Genomic DNA, 27,281 nt, shown 5'->3' on the forward strand with positions numbered 1-27,281 from the left:
TCAAAAGGGAGGTATTAGCATACTTGGTGGAACCCAAAGGTTTGCAGCAATATAGAAAATCTTTAGAGGGAAAAATAATCCCAAACTGCCTCATGAGTACTGAGCATGCTCATTTGCTACAGAATCCTGTCTGTTGTGCAGAAGAACAGAAGGGGGGGGTGAGGACAGGTGGAATGGAGTATCCTGAAAGAAGGCATGGCGTGGTCAGTGGAGGACTGAGCATGCACACTCCACACTGCAACATTTTGAGCAAATCCCACTTATGTTGTCTTATCACGGAACTATACCTCTCCCCTTGTATTTGTCTGTCCGTGTGCCAAGGAAGCACAAGTAGAGAGACACACACGTTTATACCGACAACTACACCTTTGCCTACTTTCCTCTAATGATGCATTAACACCATAATCATAAACAGGAAAGACGTTTGTGGCACTGCAGTGCAAATCCTAAGCATGTCTGCTTAAAAATAATCCCCACTGAGTTAGTCGGACTTAGCCCAGGTAAGTGTGTATAGGACTGTAGGCTACATTTTCATGGGCTTGAGCAGGGGTGGGGAACCTTAGGCCTAGGGGCCAAATCCAGCTCTCCTAGAGTCCCAATCTGGCCCTCTGAGGTTCCTTATATGGCCAGAGCTTTCCCACAACTATTCATCATCTAGTGATTTCCCGGATTCTGTGCAGCTTTTTTCCCATTCTAAAAAGGTTGAAGTGCCTCACCTAAGGCTTGGTGACAGGAAGGAAGAGCTTTAAGCTAAGATTTGCTTGTCTTTTTTGCAGTTTTGGCCCCACCCCCTTTGCCCCTGGCCCCACCCATCACTGGAATGCCACCCCTGAGAGCTTCTCCAAAACAGAATTCAGCCCTCAGGCTGAAAGAGGTCCAACACCCCTGGACTAGACTCCACTTCATCACGAAAGCTCAGGCCACAACAAAGCCGATAGTCTTAAGGTGCCACCAGGCTCTTGGACGTCTTTGTTGCCACAGAGTGCTGTAGCTGCCCCTCCAGAATTAGAACAGCTGTTTTGTTTGAGCATGCCGTCTGTTGCAACCTTGCTCCATGTACAGCCACAACTCATATGCCCTGTTCCTCCTCATGGAAGCAGCTTTTTTCTTGAATTACTCATTTCCCTCTATAGGCTATTTTCCCCACGTAAAGCTGACTTACTGGAGTTGCCCATCATGGGGAGATGGCACATGTGACTGACACGTAAAGCTAGATGCTCATCAGGTCTGACCATCTAGGGACAAAATAAGTGGAGGGGCACATGGGTTTTGACACAGCCAGAAGATTATAAATAGTCACCAGCACTCGCTGCCTCGTCTAGAGAAACGTCTCCTTTGTGGGCTGTTGCAACACCGGCACCAGCATTGGGTGGTGGCCGTGCCTTGTAGCCTAGGGCGAGGTGGCACCACCAGCTCCTTTCATCTGCGTTACTGCATTATTTTGTCAAAGGTAAGTGGACAAGCTGGGAAGAATGAATTTGCTGAGATCCATCTAATGGTGGGCTTATTGGGGTGACAAGGAGTCAAGGAAACCCAACCATAGGGAGCTGAAACTGGAGTTGATGAGTGGTGTGCTTTGTTATTTCCCTGCCGAGACAGGGAAACCCTGTAATTGTGCAGTCGTAGCTCAGCTGCTGTGCAGGATCTAAGGCTCTTTCTCCAGTATTAGACTTTGGTCAGGGAAATATTTTATTTTCCCATCACTCAAACTGCACCCTTTTGTCAGTGGGAACATGCCACTTCCATCCATGTATGCTAGCATCCTGAAAAGCTGCATCTGAGGGTTGGGTGACCCTCCAGAAAAGAATGGGATATGGTGCAGAGGGCTGCTGTAGGTAGGGGGATTGCCGAAAACCACTGCCCCAGTTTGCACAAGTGGAATCACTTTCTGCGAAGGCAAAACCACCATTGGATACAACCCAGTGAATCTACTTTGCTGGCAGTGTAGTAGGCTGAATATTGATCAGTAAGGGTGCAACCCTATGCATGTTTAAGCAGGAAAAGTTCTACATCTCTCAGCATTCCCCAGCCAGCCATGCCTCCTGGGGAATGCTGGGAATTGTAGGACTTTTCTCAAATGTTTAGTATGGGTTAAAGCTCTGTTTGCCTGTTTTTTTTAGACTGAATTGTTTTATTCTGCTCTTGGTTTAATATATAGATTTTATTTTAGTCATCTACAAAGTTTTTATTGTAATTGGAAGTTGTTTTATTGTAACTTGAACTCTTATTTTTTATATGTATTTTTAAGGCTGCTTTGAGTTAATTTGGTTAAGAAAATCAGGGGCTACATTTTAAATAATAAGAATAAAATAAATAAACATATCTCCTTCTCCATGCTGCTATTGGGAAACCTTAAAAACGATATTTAGAGAATGAGCACTTTGCTGCAGGCGCTGCAGGCAGAGAATATTCCTACAGGTGCAATGACCTGTTATGCCCCATCCACAATGCAGAGACAGGCTTTTGAGCTATTGATGAGAGCATAGCATTAAAAGAAAAAGAAAAAAAGTTGTGAAAACGCCCGTTAAACCATTTAAACTGAAGTACTGGTTGTTTTTGATGGTTTGTAAGTGACAGAGCAAAATCTGTCTTCTGGATGCAACTCCCCCCACAATAGTCTACGAGCAGCTTATCACAGAGTTGGATCCAAAAGGGCGAACTGCCCTCTGGAGCGTTGGATTCTGGAGTTTTGGGTGCCACCAGCATCAAGTAAATGCTTCCAGCAAATGTGGGGGATCAGCTCACTCTGTAGTCACATACCCGCAAACACTCACAAGACTGCTGATTGACAAAGGTGTAGTTCACTTCTCAGAAGAGACGCATCAGCTGTATCCCGCAGATTCATTTTCATGTTATTTATTACATTTCTATAACAGCGCCAAAGCAGTTTACAAACTGCTGTCTGGGCAGTTTATAAAGATATTAAAAAACTTTAAAATACAGTATTATGCATAATATAAAATCAGTTTAGCTACAAACATATAAACAGAGCAGATAGACATACACACACATTTCCAAACAATATCTCATGACCTGATTAAAAACCAAAGGAAGATATTAACCTGGCACCAAAAAGATAACTATGTTGGTGCTACACAGGCCTCGCTAGGGAATTAATTCCAAAATTGGGGGGCCACCACCGAAAGGGCCTTCTCCCTTGTTGCCACCCTCTAAGCCTCCTTCAGGGGAAGCACCTGGAAGAGGTCCTTAGACAATGAGGTCCTTAGACAATTTCTCCTGGCACAAACCTATCCGTACACTACTGTTAGGTTCATGAACCTGGATGGATGTCACAGCAGTGCAGTGGACTGTGGGAGGTTGCTAAGGTGAATGCATCCTATCATTACTTTGGGTGTCTGAGATTGATAGAATATATGAGATAATCACAACTTTCTAGGGCAGCCTTCCCCAACCTGGTGCCCTCCAGATGTGTTGGACTGCAACTCTCACCATTCCCAGCCAGCATGATGAATGGGAGGTACAGTCCAGCCCATCTGGAGGGCACCAGGTTGGGGAAGGCTGTCCTAGGGGGAAGGTCATACTGAAGAACTAGGGATCAGGTTGTTTGGTACAGAATATTTTGCTTGGCTGAACTTCCACACCTTTTTGGAGCTCCTGCTTAAAAAGCTAGCTTAGGTGTGAGATTTTGTGGGGGAGAGATGGAGTTTCTCTCCCAAAACAGTCAGCTGCTAGTTGTGTTACCTGAGAAGAAGCCATGAATTGAGCACTGTTCTCTACAGTAGTTCATTACAGTAGTAGGAGAAGGCAATCACAAGCTGCTTCTTGGCAGGGAGGGGGGAAAAAGCAAAGAACAGGATCTCTAAAGAGGTGGTAGAAAAAGAGCATTGCTGAAACACCCTCTGCATGTCACTGGGAGCAACTGGGCTGTCTGAGGCAGATCTTGGCTTAAAGGAGACAAGTGGAACCTGCAACAAAATGTGGTGGCATGGAGTGCTCCTGTTCAGGATGCTCTATTCCATTCCTCCTCTGATCTGGTTTTCTGTTGTTTTTCCCCAGTCAGTCAGTTAGCATTCTGTGTCTACTGAGATGCTCAGTCCTTATTGGGCTGTTTTTGAGGTCCCTCCTCCCACCCTACATTTGTTCTCCTAAAGATTTTTGTTTACTTTTGCAAAGCTGCACATGGGTAATGCCATTTTTGGCTACTTAAGCAATGGCACTCACCAGCTGAACATTAGAAATAAAGGAAATTATACTCTCTGTTTTTGGTCAATGGGGGATGGCAAAATGCTCCATGAAAGCCTTCCTGGTGTCTTTTAAAGTTCTTTTTCTGCAATCTGCCAGTAATATGTGAGTCTTGTATCTCTGACTAATCTGTATTGTACTCTACTCACTAATCCAGGGTGTGTTTCCATGCCATGGCTTCACTTTGTTGCAATGTTTCCCCAATCGCATCTTCTCCTTTTCCAGTTTCCACAGTGCTTAAAGTCCTGGCTTATCATGGCTGTAGCCTGGGGCTCTGTGCTGTTTCCACTGAGCTCTAATCAAATTATTTTCTTGATGGCTGGGTACAGTGTGGGTGGAGTCTGGGTTGGGTCTGATTACCTCATCCGTGTTCCCACCTCCTCCTCTTGCTGAGTCCCCCCTCCCTCTCCCCCTTCTGCTCCGCTCCAGTTTCCAGCTCTGGTTAGTCTCCTCCCTGCCTTCTGAACCCTCCCCCCCCCTTTAAAGTGCGTTTTAAAGTGCAATTGGACTTTAACAAAGAGGAATTAACAAGCAAAGGCGCAGTTGCACATTAACAGGCACTCCAACCCTTCCCATTGTTCCCGTAGTGTGCCGCTCCAGTTATGACTTCTCCACACCATTATAAGTTGCTGAGAGAAGCATACTTCTGGGTGGGGTGGGGGGAATGAAAATGAATGTCGCCAGACTGGCAGGGGCTGCTCAACCAATCAGAGAGGCTCCCCGCTCCAGGCTCTACTACCCTTAATGGCAATCTCAAGAAAAAACCTCATTGACCACAACAAGAGTTACTTCTGAGTAGACTTCCCAGACGTATGCTCATTTCTGCCCATTTTCCCCCTTTCCCTCTAATATGCTTGCCCTCCATGTCAGTATCTTGCTATCACTCTATCACACAGTTGCGAAGTAGCACTAACACACATTTGTGCTGTTGTGCAATAGCACTATTGCACCATGGTGCATTAGTCCAGGGGTAGCTGCTGACTCCTCTTGCAGTCAAGGAGGCTTGTTCCAGAGAATGCGCTATTGTGCAATTGCACCATAGCACAGATGCGTGTTAGTGCTATTTCACAATTGAGTGATAAGAGTCATAGGCAGATACTGACATAGAGGGTATACATATTGATGGAAGATGACCTGAGATAAATCTGATTTTCAGGCTGTAGTGGAAATACTTGCTTGCCCGCGATAGCATCCTGCTCCAAAACAGCAATGAAAGTTCTGGAAAACAGGCAAAGGGAAAGGATTGGGTCACCGAGGTCATGGGCAAGTGAGCAACCCACAAGGGCTGGTCTACATGCCCCATGGGCAGGACTATGATACCGAACCCAGTGCAGTTGTGGAAACAGGTCAATAATGGAGCCAAAGTAAGCTGGAAAAGTCAGACTATAACCAGTCTCAGGAGAAGCAGTTTTTCAACAATAAAATGTGGGGCTGGTGCTGAAAGGCCATGACGTCATGGAAACACAGAGACCTCACCGTGCAGCCAGGTTGGAGTAAATCGCTGGTGGAAACTGGAAACACATCCCCAGCCATGTGGCATCCTCGATGCAATGTTACAACAGAAGGGTCTGGATCTTTAAATTAGGAGGTTTTTTGTCTTCTGGATTCTGTGAGTGTGAGCTCACTGGAAAGTATCTAGTTAAGGAAATATCAAATGGATCTCTCCGTTATTATTATAATAAGATCTGGGGGAGGGGTAGTCTGAATGTCTCTCAAGGATCTCCTCAACCCTTTGAGTCTGTGGTAGTGAAAAGAGACTTTTAGAAAGGGTCAGACTCAGGGGCATCATTATATTGAGGCTCACCTGGATATGGGCCCTGGATCTTTTGAGCTGTGCCCCGGATCTTTTGAGCTGTCCTAATTGCCATTTTGTTTTACATTTTCCCATTGACTTGCATTGGAAAACAAAAATGGCCATATCTTTTTTAGTTTGCATGATAAATACATGACATTTGGAGGTTTGGTAGCCCCCATGGAACTGATTGAATATGCCAAATTTCAAGGAATTAGGTCCAGTGGTTTTTGTGCTAGTCACAGGGAAGGTTTGCTATTTTCAAGAAAATCTGTCAAAGCAAAGAGCTATATATTTTTTGTGCTTCCACATTCATGCATGGAATTTGGGGATCTAGTAGGCCCTATGGAGCTGACTGACCCTACCAAATTTCAGACAGTTAGGTCCAGTGGCTTTTGCTCTAGCCATGCGTAAAGTTTTCTCTTCTCAGAGTCTAAAACAAAAAGTAAAAACTATCAGGCCACCCAGGGGATTAGAGTGCATGAGTGCAATAGTACCTTCCCACCCATGTTTCCCTACTGCTAACACTGGTGAAATGTAAATAAATTCTAGTCATTCTAAGTTTGTATGCATGTATATCCTTCAGAAACTTTGCAGGTTTCTTGCCTGGGGGACACCTCTAATGACCTGTGCATTTTCATACAAATTTACTAAAAAAAAAACTGTTGGGGAAGGGGTGAGTGGAAGGGAAAGCAAATCACTCCCTCCCCAAAATTGGAGAACTCCCCTTCCACATGAACTGCTGCACCTATCCTTCTGAAACTTTGCTGCTTTCTTACTTAGGGACAGCTCTAGGCTCTCTGTAATTTTCAGGACAATGGTCCACAAGGAACATAGGGAGATAAGTATGTCCTCTTTTGGAGACCTCAAAATGTCAAGGCCAGCCTTGCACAAAAACCCTTGTGGCTATCATTCTGAAATGTGGCAGACATGATCTCCTCTGATAGGGCAATGAATCCTGAAATTTTTATCCACTTCTTCCAAGTAATTACAATGTTACTGGCAGTTCTCTTCAAAAGAAAATCAAAATATAAACCCTGCATCTATTTTTTTCCTGACATTGGGCAGGTGTAATTTCCTTCCAGGGGGCTACTATGCCTGAAATTATCATCCAGTTCTGACCAAGAGAAAAAAGTCACTTTTTTTTTCTAATTTCCCATGGTAATCAACAGGAAGCATAAAGACTCATTTTTCCAAACATTGACTCAGGTTTGGGGCTGAGCTGAAGTGGTCCAAGTACAAATTGGCCCGAGCAGAAGCAGGATGTTTTCCAAAACGCTGAATCGGGGTCTGAGTTGAAGGCGGGGGGGGGGGGGGTCAGTGCACACTTCTTATGTATGTATGTATGTATGTAATCTCTACACACACACAAGCACACCACATGCACACACCCCAGAGACACACACACACATACATTAGACATGTGCTTAGACTCATATATAATCAGGGCCAGAAATATTGGAACAAGGATAACTGTTTTGGCATTTTACCTCAGTACACCACCACATTGAAGTTGAAAGGAAACACACCCAGATGGGAGCGAAGTCAGGACTTTCAGCTGTGATTCAAGGGGTTTGACAAAAGTGGGGCACTAACCATTCAGGAAGGACAGCCAGTGGCATACACCCCCCCCCCCATCATTGGTGGCTCATAAGTAATGGAACGAATGGCTGACAAGCAGCTGCATGGCCAGGTGTGGCCTCTTTCCTGTGTACTCCATGACCAATCAAGCAGATAAAAGGCCTGGAGGTGGTTCACTGAGGTGTCCCTGCGAGTGTTACATTTGCATTTGGTAGCTGTTCACTGGAACTCCCAACATGAGGTCCAAAGAGGTGTCCATGCGAGTGAAGGAAGCCATCATTAGGCTGAGGAAACAAAATAAACCCATCAGAGAGATAGCAAAAACAGTGTGAGTAGCCAACACAACAGTTTGGAACATCCTGAAAAAGAAGAATTAACTGGCAAGCTCAGCAACAGCAAAAGGCCTGGGAGACCATGGAAGACAACTAAAGTGGATGACCGCAGAATTCTGCTCATGGTGAAGAGGAACCCTTTCACAACATCTAGCCAGGTCAAGAACACTCTTGCGGAGGTAGGCATGTCATTGTCATCATCTACAGTCAAGAGACAGCGTTATGAATGTAAATACAGAGGCTTCACAACACGGTGCAAACCACTGGTAATGCTCAAGAACAGACAGCCCAGATTAGCCTTTGCCAGCAAACACCTAAAAAGCCTGCCCAGTTCTGGAATAAGATTCCTTGGACTGATGAAACCAAGATTAACTTGTACCAGAATGATGGGAAGAGAGAAGTATGGAGAAGGAAAGGAACAGCTCATGATCCAAAGCATACCACATCATCTGTCAAACATGGTGGAGGCAGTGTTATGGCATGGGCATGCATGGCTGCCAATGGAACTGGGTCACTGGTGTTTATTGATGCCCTGACTGCTGATAAAAGCAGCAGGATGAATTCTGAGGTGTATAGGGCTATACGTTCTGCTCAGATTCAGCCACTGATAGAATGCCGCTTCATATTGCAGATGGATAATGACCCAAAACATACAGCAAAAGCTACCCAAGAGTTTCTGAAGGCAAAGAAGTGGGATGTTTTTCAATGGCCAAGTCCGCAACCTGATCTCAACCCAATAGAGCATGCTTTTCACTTACTGAAGACAAGACTGAAGGCAGAAAGACCCACAATCAAGCAGCAGCTGAAGGCAGCTGCAGTAAAGGCCTGGCAAAGCATCTCGAGGGAGGAAACTCAGCATTCGGTCATGTCCATGGCTTCCAGACTTCAGGCAGTCATTGACTGCAAAGGATTTTCATCCAGGTATTGAAGGTGATCCTTAAGTTTGAAATGATGTTGGTTTGTTCCATTACTTCTGAGCCACCAACAGTGGGTGTGTGTGTATGCCACTGGCTGTACTTCCTGATTGGTTAGTGCCCCACTTTTGCCAAACCCCTTGAATTACAGCTGAAAGTCCTGACTTCGCTCCCATCTGGGTGCGTTTCCTTTCAACCTCAATGTGGTGGTGTACAGAGGCCAATTGCCAAAACAGTTATCCTTGTTCCGATATTTCTGGCCCTGACTGTATATATGTATGCGCAAATTTTTGTAATGGGCCTGTGACCCGGATCTTTTAAGAACCTAGCAATGCCTCTGGTCAGACTGGTTGGTCAAGTTTAGCTTGGCTACTTCTAGATCTGTGAATGGGAGGCCTTCCCACCCCCACCCCCAAAGAATGTGCTAATTGTATCTGGGGTGAGAACAATAGAAGCAAGCTAAGGGCACAGTCCTATGGAAGTTTAGACAGAACAATGTCCTACAACTCCCAGCATTCCCTAGTCAGCATGGCTGGCTGGTGCATGCTGGGAGTTGTAGGACTTTCTTTTCTGTCTAAACATGCATAGGATTGCGCCCTAAATCTGTGTGTGTAACAGTCAGTCTGTGCTGGAAGTGGATCTGCAAAGGAGGGAGAGAGCTGACTTGGCTGTCTGCAGGATATCCTATGGGACTAGGGGTTGCCCTAGACATCTGATGGGGAGCAGGAATTGCAGGTGACTTCAGTCAACACCACAGTAATCGCATATGTGAACAAGCAGGGTGGAATGAGATCACTCCTCCTACTGACTTACACTTCAGATCTTCCACTGGTGCATGGCTTGGTGGATAGGACTGGTGGTTACCCATGTGGCAGATGTTGACAGTGTCCTTGCAGACCAACTCAGCAGGGCTATGTTAACGCCCCACAAATGGGAGATGGACAGGGCAGTTTTGAAGAACTTATTTTGGCATTGGAGCACACTGGAGATCAACCTTTTCACCATACTGGACATTGCTATTTGCCCTACGTTCTGCAACTACATTCTGCTATCATGCGGGATCGAAGGGAAATCCCTTCATCTTTCAATGGATGGGAGCACTGTTTTACCTCTTCCCTCCCTTTCTGCTGATACCTAAGGTCCTGGCAAAAATGGGGACCTGGCAAAAATGGGGGCATTCTCATCACTCTGAAGTGGCCACACCAACCTTAGTTTATCCCACTTCTTCAAACGGCACACCATCAGTACATCTGGCTCCCACCCATACCATCTCTTCTCACCAGGGAGCATGGTCAGATTCAACATCTAGACCTGTCAACTGTCCGCATGACAGCATGGAGAATCCTGTAGGCTCTCCAGAGGTAATCTCTCCATTGATTCTGAGGATCCTTAATGCTGCGCATAAGCCTTCTGCACAATACACCTATGGAAGGAAATAGACTATATTTTCCTTTCTCGTGCACAGCCAGGGTTTTCAGCTGTGCCGATGACCCTTACACCAGGTTCTATTGTTTCTTCTCTCCGTCTTCGACAGAGAACTGAACTTTTCTTTGTTAAACATTTACCTTTCTGCTATCTCTGCTTTTCACCCTCCTGTTAGGGGTTTCTCCATTTTTTTGCATCCAATGACAAAGAGGTTTCTTAAAGGGGTCAACAACATGGCTCTACCAGTTCATACCACAGTACTGAGTTGGAGTATCTCAGTCGTTTTAAGGGCTCTCTCATCCAAGACTTTTGAACTGCTGGCAACAATGGATTTACTCCTCCTGTCTTGGAAGGTGGCGTTTCTGGCAGCAATCATGTTGGCATGGTGCACTACTGAACTCAGTGTGCTCCATGTGGATCCTCCTTACCTTGCTTTTTATTTTATTTTATTTTATTTATTTTATTATTAAATTTATTAATCGCCCATCTGGCTGGTCACCCAGCCACTCTGGGCGATGTACAACATACAATAAAAACAGTTTAAAACAATAAAATTCTACAATAAAAACATTTTCTAAAATACCCTAACCCACCCCAAATGCCTGCCTGAACAACAACGTTTTTAATGCACAACGGAAGCTCATTAAAGAGGGGGCATGACAGAGTTCCCTAGGGAGGGAGTTCCACAGAGTGGGGGCCACCACAGAAAAGGCCCTCTCCCTCGTCCCCACCAGCCTAGCTGTCCTGGCTGATGGGACAGAGAGAAGGCCATCCGAGGCTGATCTTGTTAAGCGGCCTGTCTGGTGCTGCTGGAGGCGCTCCTTAAGATAGGATGGGCCGCAACCATATAGGGTTTTAAAGGTCAAAACCAACACCTTGAATTTGGCCCGGAAAACAACTGGTAACCAGTGCAACTCCTTCAGCACTGGAGTGATGTGATCTCACCGGCGGCTGCCTTTAATCAGGCGAGCCGCCGCGTTCTGTACCAGCTGCAGTTTCCGAACCGTCTTCAAGGGTAACCCCACGTAGAGCGCATTACAGTAGTCTAAACGAGAGGAGACCAGGACATGTACTACCGATGGGAGCAGATGGTCGGGAAGGAAGGGGCGCAGCTGCCTTATCAGATGGAGTTGATACAGCGCTGTCCGGCTCGCAGCTGACACCTGAGCCTCCATGGACAGCTGGGAGTCCAAAATGACCCCCAGACTGTGGACCTGGTCTTTCAAGGGTAGCCGTACCCCATTCAACACCAGGTCAACATCCCCCAGCCTCCTCTTGTCTCCCACCAAAAGTACCTCGGTCTTGTCAGGGTTCAGCTTCAGCCTATTCCTCCCCATCCAGCCACTCACCGTCTCCAGACATTTGGACAGGGATTCTACGGCCAACCTTGGTGAAGATTTGAATGAGAGGCAGAGCTGCGTGTCATCCGCATATTGATGACACTGCACCCCAAACCTCCTGATGATAGCCCCCAGCGGCTTCACATAGATGTTAAATAGCATCGGGGAGAGGATGGAACCCTGTGGCACCCCACAAGTAAGCGGCCACGGGTCCGAAACCTCCTCTCCCAGTGCTACCCTCTGGTACCTGCCGGAGAGGAAGGACCGGAACCACCACAATACGGTGTCCCCAATGCCCAACCCCTCCAGGCAGTCCAGGAGGATACCGTGGTCAACGGTATCGAAAGCCGCTGAGAGGTCGAGGAGAACAAGGAAGGAGCATTCACCCCTATCCAGAGCCCTCCTCATATCATCTACCAAGGCGACCAAGGCCGTTTCTGTCCCATGCCCAGGCCTGAAGCCCGACTGAAATGGGTCTAGATAATCAGTTTCTTCCAAGTGTGCCTTCAACTGCACCGCCACCACCCGCTCAATCACCTTGCCCAAAAATGGCAGATTTGAGACTGGGCGAAAGTTGTTCAAAACTTGAGGATCCAAGGAGGGCTTCTTTAAGAGCGGTCTTATCATTGCCTCCTTGAGGGCTGATGGCATCCTCAAGGGAGGCGTTCACCACCGCCTTGATCCCCTCACCCAGTCTCTCTCTGCAGCTCATAATGAGCCAAGATGGGCAAGGATCAAGTAAGCAGGTGGTCGGCCGTACCGATGAAAGCACCTTGTCCACTTCATCAGGAGGAAGAAGCTGGAACCGATCCCACAAAATCGGTTTGCCACAGGCTGCCTCTTGCTCACTAACTGTATCCACAGCATGCAGAGTAACACACCTAATCTGATCAATTTTATCTGCAAAGTGCCTTGCCAAGGCCTCACAGGAGGCCTTAGAATGCTCCAGTGGTTCCGGAGCCACAGGACCAACCAGGCTCCGGACCACTTGGAACAGCCTCCAAGTTGCTTTCCATCAGGATAAGGTGGTCCTGCATCCTGACCCTGCCTTTCTTCCTAAGGTGGTGTCGGATTTTCACTTAAACCAGGACATTGTTCTGTCTGCCTTTTTCTAGTCCCCTTCTACACTTCTGGAATCAGCTCTGCACATGCTGGATGTCTGCTGCACTTTGGCATTTTATAAGTCAAGGAATGAAGATTTTCAGCTGTTGCCATGCCTCTTTGTCTGCTACAGTGGCAAATGTCTCGTCTGGATTACTGCAATGCGTTATACGTGGGGCTGCCTTTGAAAATGGTCCGGAAACTTCAGCTGGTCCAAAATAGGGCAGCAAGATTGTTAACAGGGACTGGCCTGAGAGCTCATATTACGCCAGTACTTTTCCAGCTGCACTGGCTGCCAGTCCATTTCTGGGCCCGATTCAAAGTGCTGGTGTTAACATTCAAAGCCCTCAACGGCTTGGGGCCAGGTTACCTGAAGGATCGCCTCCTCCCATATGTGCCTGCCCAGACCTTAAGATCATCATCAGCAGCCCTTCTCCGTGAGCCCCTTCCAAAGGAAGTGAGGCGGGTGGCTACTAGGAGGAGGGCTTTTTCTGCTGTGGCACCCCGGCTCTGGAATGAGCTCCCTAGTGAGGTTCGCCTGGCGCCTACATTGTACTCCTTTCGACGCCAGGTGAAGACCTTTTTATTTTCCCAGGCATTTTAGCTTTCTAAATTTTTATCTTTGCTGTTTTAAATCTGTATTTTAAACTCCTGTACTGCTGCTAGGTTTTATTGTGGTTGTATTGTTATATTGTGGTTTTAATGTTCTATATATTTTAAATTGTTTTATTGTGTGTTGTTTGGTTTTAGTTTTTGTGAACCACCCAGAGAGCTTCAGCTATTGGGCGGTATAGAAATGAAATAAATAAATAAATAAATGCAAAGGGCAACTCTCTCGACTCAGCCTTTCGCCTCCTGGGTAGTCAAGTTGATTGAGTTAGTGTATGAGCTGATTGAGCAAGCTGTCTGCCCCAGTTCAAGCTCATTCTACTTGTGCAGTAGCGACATCAGTCGCTTTCCAAAGGGATTGCCATTCCTGAACTCTGTTGTTCTGCAACCTGATCAACATCACCTACATTTCTTCAACACTACAGACTAGATGTTTGGGCTAGAGCTGACTGTTTATTTTATTTATTGTATTTATATCCCGCCTTTTTTCGTCTTGCAAGGAACCCAAGTGGCTTACATTATCCTCCTCCTCTCCATTTTATCCTCACAACAACAACCCTGTGAGGCAGGTTGGGCTAAGAATCTGTGACTGGCCCAAAGTCACCCAGTGAGCTTCCATGGCTGAGTGGGGTCTAGAACCTGGATCTCCCGACTCCCAGTCCAACATTCTCACCAGTACACTATGCTGGCTCCTTTGGTCATGCAGTCCTTTCCTCTGTCTTACACTAGGACACCAACCCACCTCCAGTAAGTTAGCTTGCTATTTGCCCATATATGTGATGCACAGAGATCACAAAGATGAAAGACAGGTTGCTGCTACCTGTAACAGTACTTCTTTGAGTGGCCATCTGTGCATTCACACAACCCACCTGTCATCCCCTCTTTGGTGTCATACTTGAGTTCAGTGTTGGGTACTGAAGGTATGTCTTCTCTGTTTTAAGGCTACAATGTTGGTCTCAAGAAACTTCTGGGATAAGCGGGAACCCACTAGGGACATGAGCACTGGGACAGTGGGGGAAGGGTTCCTGCCCAAACTCCTCAGCTATAGAAGTTTCCCGAATCAAGGCTCCGTGCAGGCACAGAGGTGTGATGCACAGAGACCATGAAGAACTACAGCTACACATAGCAACCTGTCTTTTCTCTTCTGAATTTAAACAGGCCATCCATTCAGTCAGACACAAATACAAGATACCATGCCCCTTTCCTCTACTCCTTTTTTCCTTCGTCTTTGCAGGGCTCCGTGCTGGCAATGTGTGTGGGAACCTGTGCTCGAGTCTTGGGTCCGTGCCTCCTTACTTTGGGCCTGCTTTCCATCGTTGCCAACATTCTCCTACTTTTCCCCAGTTGGGAATGGCGCTACCTCCACATGGGCCTAATTACTAAGAAGGCGATGCAAATGCCAGGACTCTGGGGTGGAGGCCTGCTGGTAAGTGGATATTTCTCGTATCCTTGTCAAGCATCATAGCAGGAAACAATAAAAGACTAGGACTTTCTTGCCTGGTGCTTTAAAACCAACCAGTGCTTTGGAACAGGATGTGCAGGCCAGGGCAACATGATTGCTGCTACAGGGAATCATAGAGTTCGAAGGTACCTCAAAGGTCATTTAGTCCAACCCCCTTCCAATGCAGGAAATCCACTGCTACTGCATCCATGATAGGTGGCCTTCCAGCCTCTGCTTGAAAACCTCTAACAAGGGAGACCCCACCACCTACCCACCTACCAAGACAGTCTGTTCCACTGTCGAATGGCTTGTAAGGAAGATTTATTTATTTATTTATTTATTATTTATAACATTTCTATACTGCCCGATAGCCTAAGCTCACTGGATGGTTTCTTCCAAACATTTAGTTGAAATCCTCTTTTGGGTAATTTTGAAGTTGCTGCTTCAGGTCCTACTCTCTGGGTATACCTTCTACTTACCTCCCACCCACATTCCCAACATCTTGGGATCTATAGTAGTCTTAAGGTGCAGTCCTATGCAGCAAAGCTGGCTGGGGGATGCTGGGAATTGTAAGACTTTTTCTCTGCCTAAACATGGATAGGATTGCACCTTTAGAAAATTTTTGCCATAATTCATAAACCCTGGGAGATGCTATATTAGGAATCAATATTTCTCAATGCTAGAGTAGTTGAAGCTTGATAATCTTCTCCCACAAAGGAGCCCCACCCCTGCCCCAAGTGCAGGGACATCTCAGCCACAGTTCACAGAGGCACTGCATTTTATATTTCTTCATTTTATTGGTTCAAATCATGACAAAACTTCATACTACAAAACACACAGGAACTGCCTACTACAACATCACACTTAACAGCAGGCATGGGGAACCTCTGGCCTCTAGGCTGAAAACGGCCCATGGGGCTTCCCTATCCTGCTGACCAAGCTTCTTCCACAGGCCCCACCCCCTTTCCCAGGCCCTGCCCCTTTCTCCTGTGCCAGTGCTGAGAGAGGGGAAAGGGCTTCCCTCTGATCTGCTGCAGATCAGAGATAACCCTTTCCCCTCTCTGAGCACTGGGGCTGTGGAAAGGGCTTATCTTTGACCTACTTCTCTGACAGAAATGGTTCCCCACCCCTGCTTTACACCATGGTCTGGGAATAAGGATAAGCCCTTACTGAGAAAGGGAAATGGATATAATAACCATGATTGCCCTCTGAGCAAGAGAAATATAAGAGTAAAATGCAGAATATCCCATCTCTAATACACTGTAAGATTAACATTTACGCTACACACAGACTCATAGGATCTACATCAAAGGTATTCTGCCCTGGATCCCAAAGCCCAAACCCTTGCAATTACCAGGTTTGCCCTGTAGGGTTTAGGATTCCTTCCGGCATTTCCTGTTTTTACATTACTTTAGAGCTGCTGGAGTGGCTCTGTAAGTCAGTCCAGTGGCTTTTTCCAGCATTCTGTCATTACAAGGAGGACCTGCATTAAAACCTTGCGGTGTGGAGTGCTCCTATTCACTGTGCCAGTCAGCCAGGTAGGTGCTCCTCCAGGATAGCCCATTCCATTCCATTCTCTTTCTCCCTGACCCCATTCTTCATCTTTTTCTTCCTCCAACAGTCAGTTGACATTCTGTGTCTGCTGAGCTTAGTCCTCATTGGGCTGTTTTGGGGGTACCATAGATTTTTTTGTACTTCTACAAATCTCATGGTTCTTCCAAGTCTACTGATACCTCCCTCTTGTGTGTGGCTGGTGCTGTTTTGGCTAGATAATCAATGACACTCACACCTGAACATCGGAAATAGAAGGAATGAAAAAACCTGAAGCTTCCGTTCATAGTAGAATCGTGACTGTTTGTTTAATTAGTAGGAAATTTGGCATGGAGAATCTAGCTTGTGAGGGGTAACTGACCAAATTTCAGAAAATCCTCAAAACAAATGCCTGAGTTATAGCAGTTTAAATTTTTTGAATTGAAGCGCAGGTATCCCATGTTTGCAATTGTTTCTGTGCCCACCCACAACATAGCTTGGATTTCTCCTTTTGTCAGTTTGGATTATTCGTAAAGCTATGGGATTTCAAAGTTCCTGTTTTAAATCAGTCATCTAACTAAGGGCAAGTATTGCAACTCATGTCTGTTTGGCAGATTGAAACATACCTGATGGAACCTGTTTCCCAAAAGAAAAAATGGCCATCGCTGGAGGGATCAGGCTGCAGCAGTGTGTACTGGTGTGTGGTGTGCTGCTGCATGCATTTGTGTGTGGCATGCTGACGTGCCTCTTGACGCATGTTATTGTGTGTGTTTGCATGTGATGTGCTGCTACATGTTGTTGAATATGTTTGCATGCAATATATTGTTCATCTGTTTGTGTATGATGTGTTGCTGTGTGTGTTTGCGTATGATGTCTTTCTGTACATGTCTGTGTGCCTCATTATCTTGCCTGTGTTTCCCTGTGACATGCTTGTGATGTGAAGTCTGTGCTTGCGTGTGATGTGCTACTCTGTGTGACCTGAATTTGCAGGTGGCATGCTACTGTGCAAATTTTCATGTGACATGCTACTACTTTGAGTGTGTGTGTGAGAGAGAGACAGAGAGAGAAAGAGATCCCCAGAACCCTAAAACAGCCCATGGGTCCTGGATGGCTTGTTAACCACGACAGCAAGCCTCTCTTGCCAGGTTCAGACAACACAGCAAGCTGTAATTATGTAAATCCCCCCAGCATGTGACCAGCACACATGGCAGGGGAAATAAGCCACCATGGCTTATTTCCTCCTCTGTGATAGTACAAACCCGGTCAGAGAGAAGCTACCAAGACCTCTTTTGATTTGCAGTTACTGGCTGGCTCACTTCTCTAGTAACCTGTTCCACCACCAACCCTTTGATATCTTTGTTGTGTTAATTTGATTTGCTGTCTGTAATAACAGTGAAATGACATTTCAAAGTTGTTGTAAACGACTCTGTCTCAGCTTTTGCTCATCCACCCCCTAAGTTAAACAACAATGGACTGCATTGTATGCCTAGGACCAGAGCCCAATCATGGGAGGAGGAAGGGGGATTGGACATTAAAGCTGGCTAGTAGAAAGTAATGGTTGGCTACCAAGCTCTTCCCCTGAGGTATGAAATGGAGTTGTGGTGTGGGAAGGGGCCCACGTTACAAATTTGGACTCCACAAACGACACTCAGGCCTTACCTAGTTTACTTTTTGAACTATAAAGAATAATAAAAGCAGGGATAATATGGAGATAATAATAGAAATGTTCTATTCTACAAGGTTGGTAATAATGTGTGTAAAGCTTAAAGCACAGTGTAAATGCTAAGTACTATAGAGTCACTGTGAAGTTAAATCCACTGTCCTCCCCCTACCTAAGGCAGTCTCATGTTATTGTGAATTTCTGGTTTGGGTTTTTTTTAAAACAGCCCTTTAAGAGAAGAGCTTTACAAAATCACTCATGTACCAAAAAGCAATTCTAAATTAAGGTGCCCACCTCCTTCATTTGCCATGGAGGCAGTAAATACATTCCATGGTCCCATATATTGAGCTCTCTTAAACTTAGCCTCTATGCAGATGCTTTCAATTAGGCTTTTATTACACCATTGTCATGCCTCATTCAAGGAATATTATGGGAGGTCCAGAGGTTCCATTTGTAACCCACCCATGTTTCCCCACTGCTTCTTCCATCTTTTTTCTTACCTTGGGAAATCTATTAAGGAAGAAAAGATGGAACTGCTGCACAATGCATTCTGACGGTTAACGCTGGAACAGTGAGTGTGTACTTGTGCATTTAAACTAGGACTTGTTTAGGAGAGAGAAATTTGTGTTTCACTGTGTGCAATACTCTCTCAAGAACTATCAGTCCCAAAAGTACTTTGTGCATAAATAGGAGGGAAGGACATCTGGTGGAAGGGTCAAATACCATAATAATCAGGGACATTAATGCTAGGAACAGTGGGATCCAGTACTGCTGGTAGAATTTACAGGCCCAAAATATATGTGAATAAATGTCTAGTTCACACACGCATACACATGCACACACACACATGCATGCACTGCCATGTCTAGCTATAGATAGAAATCACGAGACTGCGTGGTTTGTGATCATGTTATGTGTATAGGAAGGGGCTTGTCACCTCGAATGCAGTCTCTGGAAGAAATATCCTGATTTTGTAAATTACAAAATATAGTGCTTTTGCCACCTCAGAAGTGCAATATTCCCCAAACAGAAGCAATAGCTGAAGGGAAGACATGGAGAATTGAGAACGAATGTGCTTCCTATGTACAATTAATTGATTGTGCAGAGAGACCCTTAGTGAAGAAAGATTGCTTCATTCAATGACCTTAAAAAACAAACAGGGCCAAGACAGAAGGACTCTTCATGAGCTCTGACTATGGCAAACTGGACAATACTGTTCATTCTGACTCACTTCTCTCTTACAGGTCTTCCCTGCTGCAATTCATATCACAGGTGTTGGGTGGAGGTGGAGTTGTTCCAACACCTCTGGAACTTGCCAAAAGGTAAGGTGGTAGTCGGCTTATTCCACCGATGGTTCTAACATTAATGGCAGGGTTGAAAAGCTGGATTTTTGAAGAATTTCCCATTCTGTGCCTGCACAGTTCAGCATTTCTATAGCAGACCAAAGTGCCAGGCAATTGGTGGAGAGTTCAGGAAAACAGCTACAGACCAACGCAAAATAAGTTTTGGCTTGAGCTTGAGAGAGAGGAAACATTCTAAGAATAATGAATGGGTCTTATTTCCTCCATGGCTTGTGACAGAGGGCTTCTCTACACCAGCCTAAAATCCTGCATTTGGAACGGGGCTTTCTGCTTCCGTTTTAAATGCAGAATCACAACGACTCCCCTTTTCACCCACTTCCTTTCTCCCCTCCCCCTTTCCCCCTCCTTCTCCCTGTATTGAGTCTTCCATTATCTCTCATTGATCTCGCTCCTCTTCTTGCGGCTTTTCCTCTTTTCATGGAAGGAACTCAAGCAGAACACAACAAAGTAATTTGATAGCTCATTATCTGCGATCTATTTAAAAACAGAACAAAGGGCATTTAGTTCAGGAGATGCCTTGGAGGTTCATGGCGTCATATAAAGAGCCTACAAACTTCTGTGAAGGAGCAATCTCAATCTCAGGATAAAAGCTCCATGTGAAGAAAGCCCCAATCTTAAAATGCAGTGCTACAGGTTTCATCTTGTGGCACTGATGTGCAATGAATCAATGTGTCAATGTGCTCTACAGTAGATTAGCATTAGTCACATTTATATCCTGCCCAATCCTCTAAGAAGAGGAAAGCAATATACATGGATTTTCCCCCCCATTTGATCCTCACAACAACCCTATGAGGTAGGTTAGGCTGAGAGAGAATGACTGGCTCAAGGTCAGCTAGTGAGCTTATGGCTGAGTGGGGATTTGAACTCAAGTCTTTCCGGACTAAAATCAATACCCTGTCTACCACACCAAATCTCCAACTCTCAGCATGTAGTTGAGCATTCCGCTGTGCTCTTCCTTGTTACTTGAAAGGGAAGAGGATAGATGAGGGTGCTGCTTAATTTTCAGAAAATAAAAGTATCAGGATCGAAACTCAGGGCTGCACCTTCTGGTACTACAAGTACGGCAGGTGGGAGGTACTATTCCAGTTGCTAACATTACGGCCCATTTAGCGCCAATCCCCAGTTCTTGTTCTTTCACATCCTGAAGTTAAGTAGTGCAGCCGAAGAGGCCTCACATACCTGGAATTAATTCTATGTCTCTTTTGCCCACAGATGTTTGTCTCCATTTTATTATCAGGACTGGCCTTACTGGGATCAGCTGCTTGCTTTATTTTGTCTGGGGTAGGCTTGACAGAGGGACCCCTTTGCCTCTATGTTTTCACTGCGGGGAAGAGGAAGATGCAGCTGTGGGACTATCCATTCCTTAATGTTGACAATCAGGACATGAACAGCAGGTAAGGAGATTTGAGGTTCCTGGGCCACCTTATGGCACAGCCAAGCTGATTTGCTCTGATCCTCCAACTGGAAGGAGCTTCAACATATTATAAGAGCTGGAACTCTTTGCTTAAGTGATGAAAACATGAGAATTGCCTTCCAGTGAATTTATTTAGTTTATATCTCACTGTTTTTGTTAAAAAATGTCACTCAGAGTTCAGAGTCATGGCAGTGAAAATAAGCTGCAAATGGTGACAGTGACACCCTCTGCATATAGTCACTTCTGAAGACAGAATGATAATCAAAGATGTCACTGTTTTCAAATAGGTTCTCCCTTTTACTGTCTTTCCCATTAGAAATGGCCCACGTAGCTCAGGAGACTGTATATCACTGTTACTCAATTAAATTGTGAGACTAGGTTGGCTTACTACCCAGGCGGATGTTACCTATCCTGGGCATAAAAAAACATGGCAACTGGGATGGGGGTGCTGATAGCCACCTCAAGTGGCTAAGAATAGTGCAAGGACAATTATGCTGCAAGGGAAAGAATGAGGGAGCTTCAGTATGGCTTGTGGAACTCTTGAGGAACTCTGCATGGCAGACGTTTAGTGGAACTGAGACATCAACAAAGAAGTGACAGTTAGGAACATAGGAAGCTGCCTTATACTGAGTCAGGCCATAGGTTCATCTAGCCCAGTATTGTCAACACTGACTGGCAGTGGCTCTCCAAGGTTTCAAGCAGGAGTTTTTCCAGCTGTAACTGGAGATGCCAGGGATTGAACTTGCAACGTTCTGCATGCAAAGCAGGTGCTCTACCACTGAACTACAGGCGTTCCCCAAGTTGTAAGTACAAGGGGCCCTAAAGCATAGAGGTCCTCCATTCCTAATAATAATATAAAAAGTGTAATATTATTACACTTCGTTAAGCTTGTGTTGTTCCAAGCCTGCTAAGATGTAATGGCATTGGGATGTCTTTGATCTTGAGACAATACAACCAGGGAAAGCCAGATTTTATATTACATTCTTTCAGCCCAAGGACTGAACTCGATTTTTGGAGATGCTTATGGGAGCCGTATTCCAGTGGTGGGTGGGGATGAAAGCAAAAGGGGTGGGAGCACCAAATTCCCAAAATACCAGCATGTTTTAGCTGAAAGCTCTTATTGCCAGGACTCCACCTTAGGAGAGGCAGTTCAACCTTCTACAATGGAGAAGAAACTGCTCAAAAGCCGGGAACCCACCAAACCAGAAGCGGTCAGGGGTATGGGCAGTGGGAGCCACCTGATGATGCAGGGAAGGCCACTATTATCTGTGGAAGGCCAGAGAACTGAATTGGGACCCAGGCAGGCTGTATTTGTCCCCTGGGACTGAGCTCGGCACCTAAGAGTAAAAGCAGTCAAGGAAAAACAGTACAAAAGACTATATACTTCATAACCCAGTTAATCTAGCAGCCTTTATCTAATGCTTTGAGCCTTTCAACACAAGGCATTTATTGTGCCTCATGATTCCTAATTCCTGGTAGTATGTAGGTGCTTTACACAACACTGTCATCCTCCAGGGCCTCTCCTCTTCTTTGCAACAATTTTAGGGGAGGGGGTTTCTAAAGAGGAAGTTGGGTATTTCCGTGAATGGTAGCAAAAAACTCTAGTGTATTTTGTGCAATTTTGCTATACCACAGTGCCATCTAGTGGTTGTGTAATGGAACATATAGAAAGGCAGAGAAAGAAACCCCCTGGAAAAAAACATGTGTAAAGGGGCTGATCTTAGAAATCAATCCTATTGGGATAAGCGGCCACCTCCAAACTCAGATGCAACTGCCTAACCAATGCAGGGCAAGCGGAGAATGGAGGGGATGTTCTCCTCTGTGCTCCAGCTGCCCCGCATTCGTGGCTAGACTGCTGATTTTGTCTGTCTAGCCCCGGGACTTTGGAGCGGGGGGAGGGGCGGACGGTGCATAGGAAGCGTCGTGCTGGCACCTTGGCACTCCCTGCTCCCAGGAAGCCCCCTTTTGCCCTGCTCTGTGCTGCTCTTCTGAGCGCAGAGCCTGGGGACAATCCACATCACTTATGAGGCAGCGGGGGAGGGGGCAGGGAGGCAGTTTTCTGGTAACCAACCACGGAGCACAGGATCTGAGGTCAGTTCCCCCAAACCAAACAATTCTATGGCTGTCTAGCCACTGTCTAGTGGCCATAGGATTGCGCCCTTAATCCCACAAAGAATCTGGAAGCAGAAGCCTCAGTATAGTAGTGGGATAAAAGCCTCATGTAGAAAAGCCCTTCAAAAACATGCAGAAAGAACATCTTCCTATTGAACAACGTTGCCCTACTTCTCCTGTTTGATATCTCCCCCATGCAAGTGTCTCATTCAAAATCTGTTTCTTTAAGGACTCCTCAGAATTACTTGTATGATCCTTCCCTTTGGAACTCAGTTTGTATCGAGCCACAGAATGTTGTCAGCTGGAATGTCTATTTCTTCTCTGCCCTCCTAATCATCAGTGTGGTTGAGATGGTCCTGGCTGCTCTTCAGATCATCAATGGCTGTTTTGGATGTGTCTGTGGCTTATGTGAAAAGAAGTATGTAGCATGAATTCGGAGGCATTCTATTATATTTTCTATATATTTTCAATATTTTCTATTATTGCCCATCTTCTAGTCTTTCAGACAAATGGTCCCCCTTTCTCCAGCCACACACTAGCAAGGGAAGATTGAAGCAGGTGGTGATTAATTAAAAAAAAATTCTTCTACCTGTGTCAGCCTAGATACTTATTAGGAGAACAGAACCTAATGCTTTTTGATTTGAGGGTGCGGGGAGAACAGAATATGCATGGCTGAGCATCAGTTGAATGCTGGTTGACCAGGAAAGTGTCTGTATTAGCCACTTCCATAGAGACTGACACAAAAATCAGACCCACGAAGTTATAGAGGACCAGGCTCTGATGGTGTCATGCTGCAGCTGTTGTTAGTCTGACTTGGGCTTTAGTTTAAAATTGTGAAAAGTGGTAGATGCGCAGGATTGTGATGCTGGTTTCAGCAATAGGTAGAAACCTAGGAGCTTTGTGGATTCATGAAAATTAGCTCTGTTTGTTTGTTTGTTTGTTTGTTTGTTTGTTACAGGAAGTGGTTCTAGCTCCAGCTGCTTGTCTGGAAAATAATGAAATTTCAGCTTCCTCCCCACCCTGAACAAAACTTGCAAACCATTATGTCTTTATTTATTGTTACATTTATATCCTGCCTTTTTTCCTCTTGCAAGGAATTCGAGGCGGCTTACATGATCCTCCTCCTCCTCTCCATTTTATCCTCACAACAACAACCCGTGAGGTAGGTTGGGCTGAGAGTCTGTGACTGGCCCAAACTCACCCAGGGAACTTCATGGCTGAGTGGAGGCTAGAACCTGGATCTCCAGAGTCCCAGTCCAACACCCTGACCACCACACCGCACTGGCTATTTAATTATATCTTTAATTGGACCAATTTAAGTTGGCTTTGGCGTATGTATACTTCTGAATTTCACAGAAGTTTTAGGGCGCAATCCTATGGCCACTAGACAGCTAGATGGCCACAGGATTGGTCGGTTCCTGGAGAACCCCCTCCCCACCCCCTCCTCTGCTGCCTCCTAGGCAGCATGGATTGTACCTCCACTCCGTGCTCGTAAGAGCAGCATGGAGCGGGGCGAAAGGGGGCGTTCCTGGGGCAGGGCGGGGAGTTCGTAAGTGCTGGTATGGCACTTCCTATGTGTCGTCTGCCCTCCCCGTCCTGCACTCTGACGTCCAAAACTGGCCACTAGCCGTGAATGCAGCGCAGCTGGAGCACGGAGGAAACTATCCCCTCCATGCTTCTCCCACTGTGCATAGGATAGGCAGTCGCCTCTGAGTTTGGAGGCGGCTGACTATCCCCATAGGATTGCTCCCTCCTTTAGTCAAACTCTGTTGAAGAGTTCTGTGAAACTCAAAATCTTGCATTCTTGGGGTGCTTCCAGATAGGGGGCTCCTAGCATAACTAGTCAGAAGGCATTGTGCAGCTCTTCTCTTTTTCCCCCTTTAACAGATGTTCTGCCATAAGAGAAAAGACAGAAGTGGTGGGTAAACACAGGAGGGCTATGAGTGATATGTAGGCCCCCCCCATACAATTCTGTGAATGGAACTGGGTGATGGCATGATAAAAGTCTCATCTGCAAGTACCCTCTCACCCTAACCTGAGTTGGTGCAATAAATAAACCCATTTGACTTATTTTCTTTATACCCTGTTCTTTGAGACCAACACGACAAGCCGTGTTAACGAAATCTTGTATGTGAGGTTACAAAGATATGAGCTGACCTGTGCCTGCAATCATTGGCTTCTGTTGTTACAGGCTCAATGCGTAGCTGATTCCTGTGTTGTCTGTGAAGACTAGAGTGGCTGCTTGCCAGATGGGAAGAATCAGACTTCACCCACCCTTCAGTGGAAGGTATAGGTCTTCCATGGGAATCTGATAGCCACTCTTGGGGAATATAGAATGACGGCCACTGCGGGAGCTCTCACTGTGCCATGGAGTTAAGAAGCTGACGAGGTTATTGATCACACTTTCATAATGAGTACCGTTGTAATGTTCATTTATTTATTTATTTATTTATAATTCCTTAGCACCTGCTTCAAACTTTATTCCTGTTATGTCTCAACCAATGATTTTTAATTTTATTTTTTGCTGCATGACATCAAAGTAGAACGCACTTTTGGTTTTCTGGGAGAAAACGAGGTATGTACAGGTGGCATGAGCAGGAAATGTCTTCTCAGGTCCAGGTGGTATCAGGTCCCCCGACTTCGGGGCTCCACTTTCTACCTCACCCACAGGCCCCTAAGGTTAGAGAGCCTAATTTGGTAGGCAGTCACTTTCTGAGTTCATGCAATTTGTGCACCGGCCGTAGTTTGACAACTGGAAAGAAGAGCCACTTAGGGTGCAATCCTATGCATGTTTAGACAGGAAAAAAGCCTACAATTCCCAGCATGCCCCAGCCAGCCATGCAGGCTGAGGCATGCTGGGAGTTGTAGACTTTTTTTCTGCCTAAACATGCATAGGATTGTGCCTTTAGTATACTGGGCTGAGAAGTTGCATTCATTAGAGCCTATCCAATGCCAGAAACACATAAGGTTTTCTCAGGCAAAAAGCAATGATTGGCCGGACATGAGGAAAAGCAGCACCAAGGAAATATCTCTAATCTGTTTTCCTCACACGAGAGATCCTTGACCTAAACTGCTGGGCTCCAGAAAAGGGACGTGCCTTCTTTAACTCTCTTCCCCGCCCAGGGAGGAATCAGTATGGTAAGAACAGTGGAAGCATTTGATAAGGCAGACATGTTAATTTTAGTAGTAACCGTTCTTTTATTGTCTTTATCATTGTTGTGTTTTGTAGTTTAAAATTTTGTACTCTGCCTGGGGAGGGTTTCCCTAAAAGATGTCTTATAAATCTTTAAATTAATGAAGAAATGATGTGAATAACATTCTCTTCTCAAACTGTGCAGGGCCAAACAGAACAGCTTTGACATATTTTCTAGGATATCTATCCATCCAATGAAGCTGTGCAGCTTCTTCAGATATAGTGCCATCATGTTCATGTTCAATATATTGTAAATGCATCTACACTCATGCATTTGCACTCAGCTGCTGTAGTGAGTTTGACACTGGAAGACTTGGTGAGGAGTCTACTGAGCTTCCACAGCCATGCCCTGCACAATTTATTAAATGTATAACAGCCTGTCTAGTATAGAATAAAGGGCAGTTTTTGTTTCTTAGAGTAGGCCCCACATATATTGGGCAACTTCTGTAGGCTTCTCAGATGGAGAGATTGGTATGAAGCAGGCATCAATCCATATGTTAACAATTGCCAGTTGTTTGACACTGATAAGGGTGTAACCTTCATGTCAGCACTTATGAAGCTGCATAATTTCCATCTGTTTGCTTTACTTTTCTAAGCGGATAAGGGCATGATGTTTTATCTCACTGAGGAGGTGAAGGGGGTTTCTTCCCCCCTCCGTGTTGGAATGTTGGGACCTCTTAGTCATAGAGAATGTCATTCATTACCTTCCTGTGATGCTTTGAGCACCTTCTAGAATATTGGAAAAGGGTATAAAGGATTGGGCTAAAGCCCAACCAGTTTGGTGTTGCTCCATGGGGGAAAATGTGCACAACTAGCCTGGAGAACTTTGGTCCTAGGAACAATGTCTCGTACGCTGTTGATGGGGACTCCTGCGTACACTCAGCTGTGACAAAGGTGCCGACTTCATCGGCTGAAGAGATGTGTGAGCTTTCTTTGTGTATTTATTCTGCATCCACTTTCTGTCAATAAACTGTCATTTGTTTCACAAGCAGTCTAGTTTCATCATGGTAATCCAAATAATCTATTTTGACCGGGCCCTGCATAGATCAGGCCTCCAGATTAATACAGCTGCCATCAGTGCATGCATGTAAAGTTGCCAGGCTGCAACCCTAGCACACCATGCAATGCCTGCAAAGAAGCAGGAGACTGGGCAGCTGCACCTTCTCCCTCCATTTCCCCTCCAGGCCTTTAATCTGGCCCCTCTCCACGTGCTACTGTGTAGTACACTTGGCGACCCACTCGCTACCCCAAGCCTGGGAGGGAGGGAGAGGAA

General features: G+C 45.7%; 1 protein-coding gene across 3 annotated transcripts; it reads left to right on the plus strand.

Annotated features, from left to right (window-relative positions):
- Positions 1 to 1,131: 1,131 nt before the first annotated feature.
- Positions 1,132 to 26,998, plus strand: TM4SF19 (transmembrane 4 L six family member 19). 3 transcript variants are annotated; one of them, XM_084846989.1, is made up of 7 exons: positions 1,326 to 1,450; positions 14,532 to 14,723; positions 19,173 to 19,250; positions 20,502 to 20,683; positions 23,045 to 23,233; positions 23,910 to 23,977; positions 25,007 to 26,994. In XM_084846989.1, exons 2-6 carry the CDS (start codon positions 14,547 to 14,549, stop codon positions 23,929 to 23,931), a joined length of 648 nt encoding a protein of 215 aa, XP_084703115.1. In that variant the 5' UTR covers positions 1,326 to 1,450; positions 14,532 to 14,546; the 3' UTR covers positions 23,932 to 23,977; positions 25,007 to 26,994. The 3 variants fall into 3 exon arrangements, with proteins under 3 accessions (XP_084703117.1, XP_084703115.1, XP_084703116.1); XM_084846991.1 differs by lacking the exon at positions 23,910 to 23,977 and having other exon boundaries at positions 1,132 to 1,450; positions 25,007 to 26,998; XM_084846990.1 differs by lacking the exons at positions 23,910 to 23,977; positions 25,007 to 26,994 and having other exon boundaries at positions 1,367 to 1,450; positions 23,045 to 23,286.
- The last annotated feature ends 283 nt before the right edge of the window (positions 26,999 to 27,281 follow it).

Source organism: Heloderma suspectum, chromosome 3 (genome assembly GCF_057233095.1).
Source record: "Heloderma suspectum isolate Gila_16-S chromosome 3, 16-S_ref, whole genome shotgun sequence".
Lineage (NCBI taxonomy): Eukaryota > Metazoa > Chordata > Lepidosauria > Squamata > Helodermatidae > Heloderma > Heloderma suspectum.

Bases quoted from the DNA above. Each gene is read 5' to 3' on its own strand.
- TM4SF19 (XM_084846989.1), top strand. From the start codon at position 14,547: ATGTGTGTGGGAACCTGTGCTCGAGTCTTGGGTCCGTGCCTCCTTACT. The intron at 19,251-20,501 runs GTAAGGTGGTAG...TTTTGCCCACAG, and splicing joins CCTCTGGAACTTGCCAAAAG to ATGTTTGTCTCCATTTTATT. The intron at 20,684-23,044 runs GTAAGGAGATTT...TGTTTCTTTAAG, and splicing joins AATCAGGACATGAACAGCAG to GACTCCTCAGAATTACTTGT.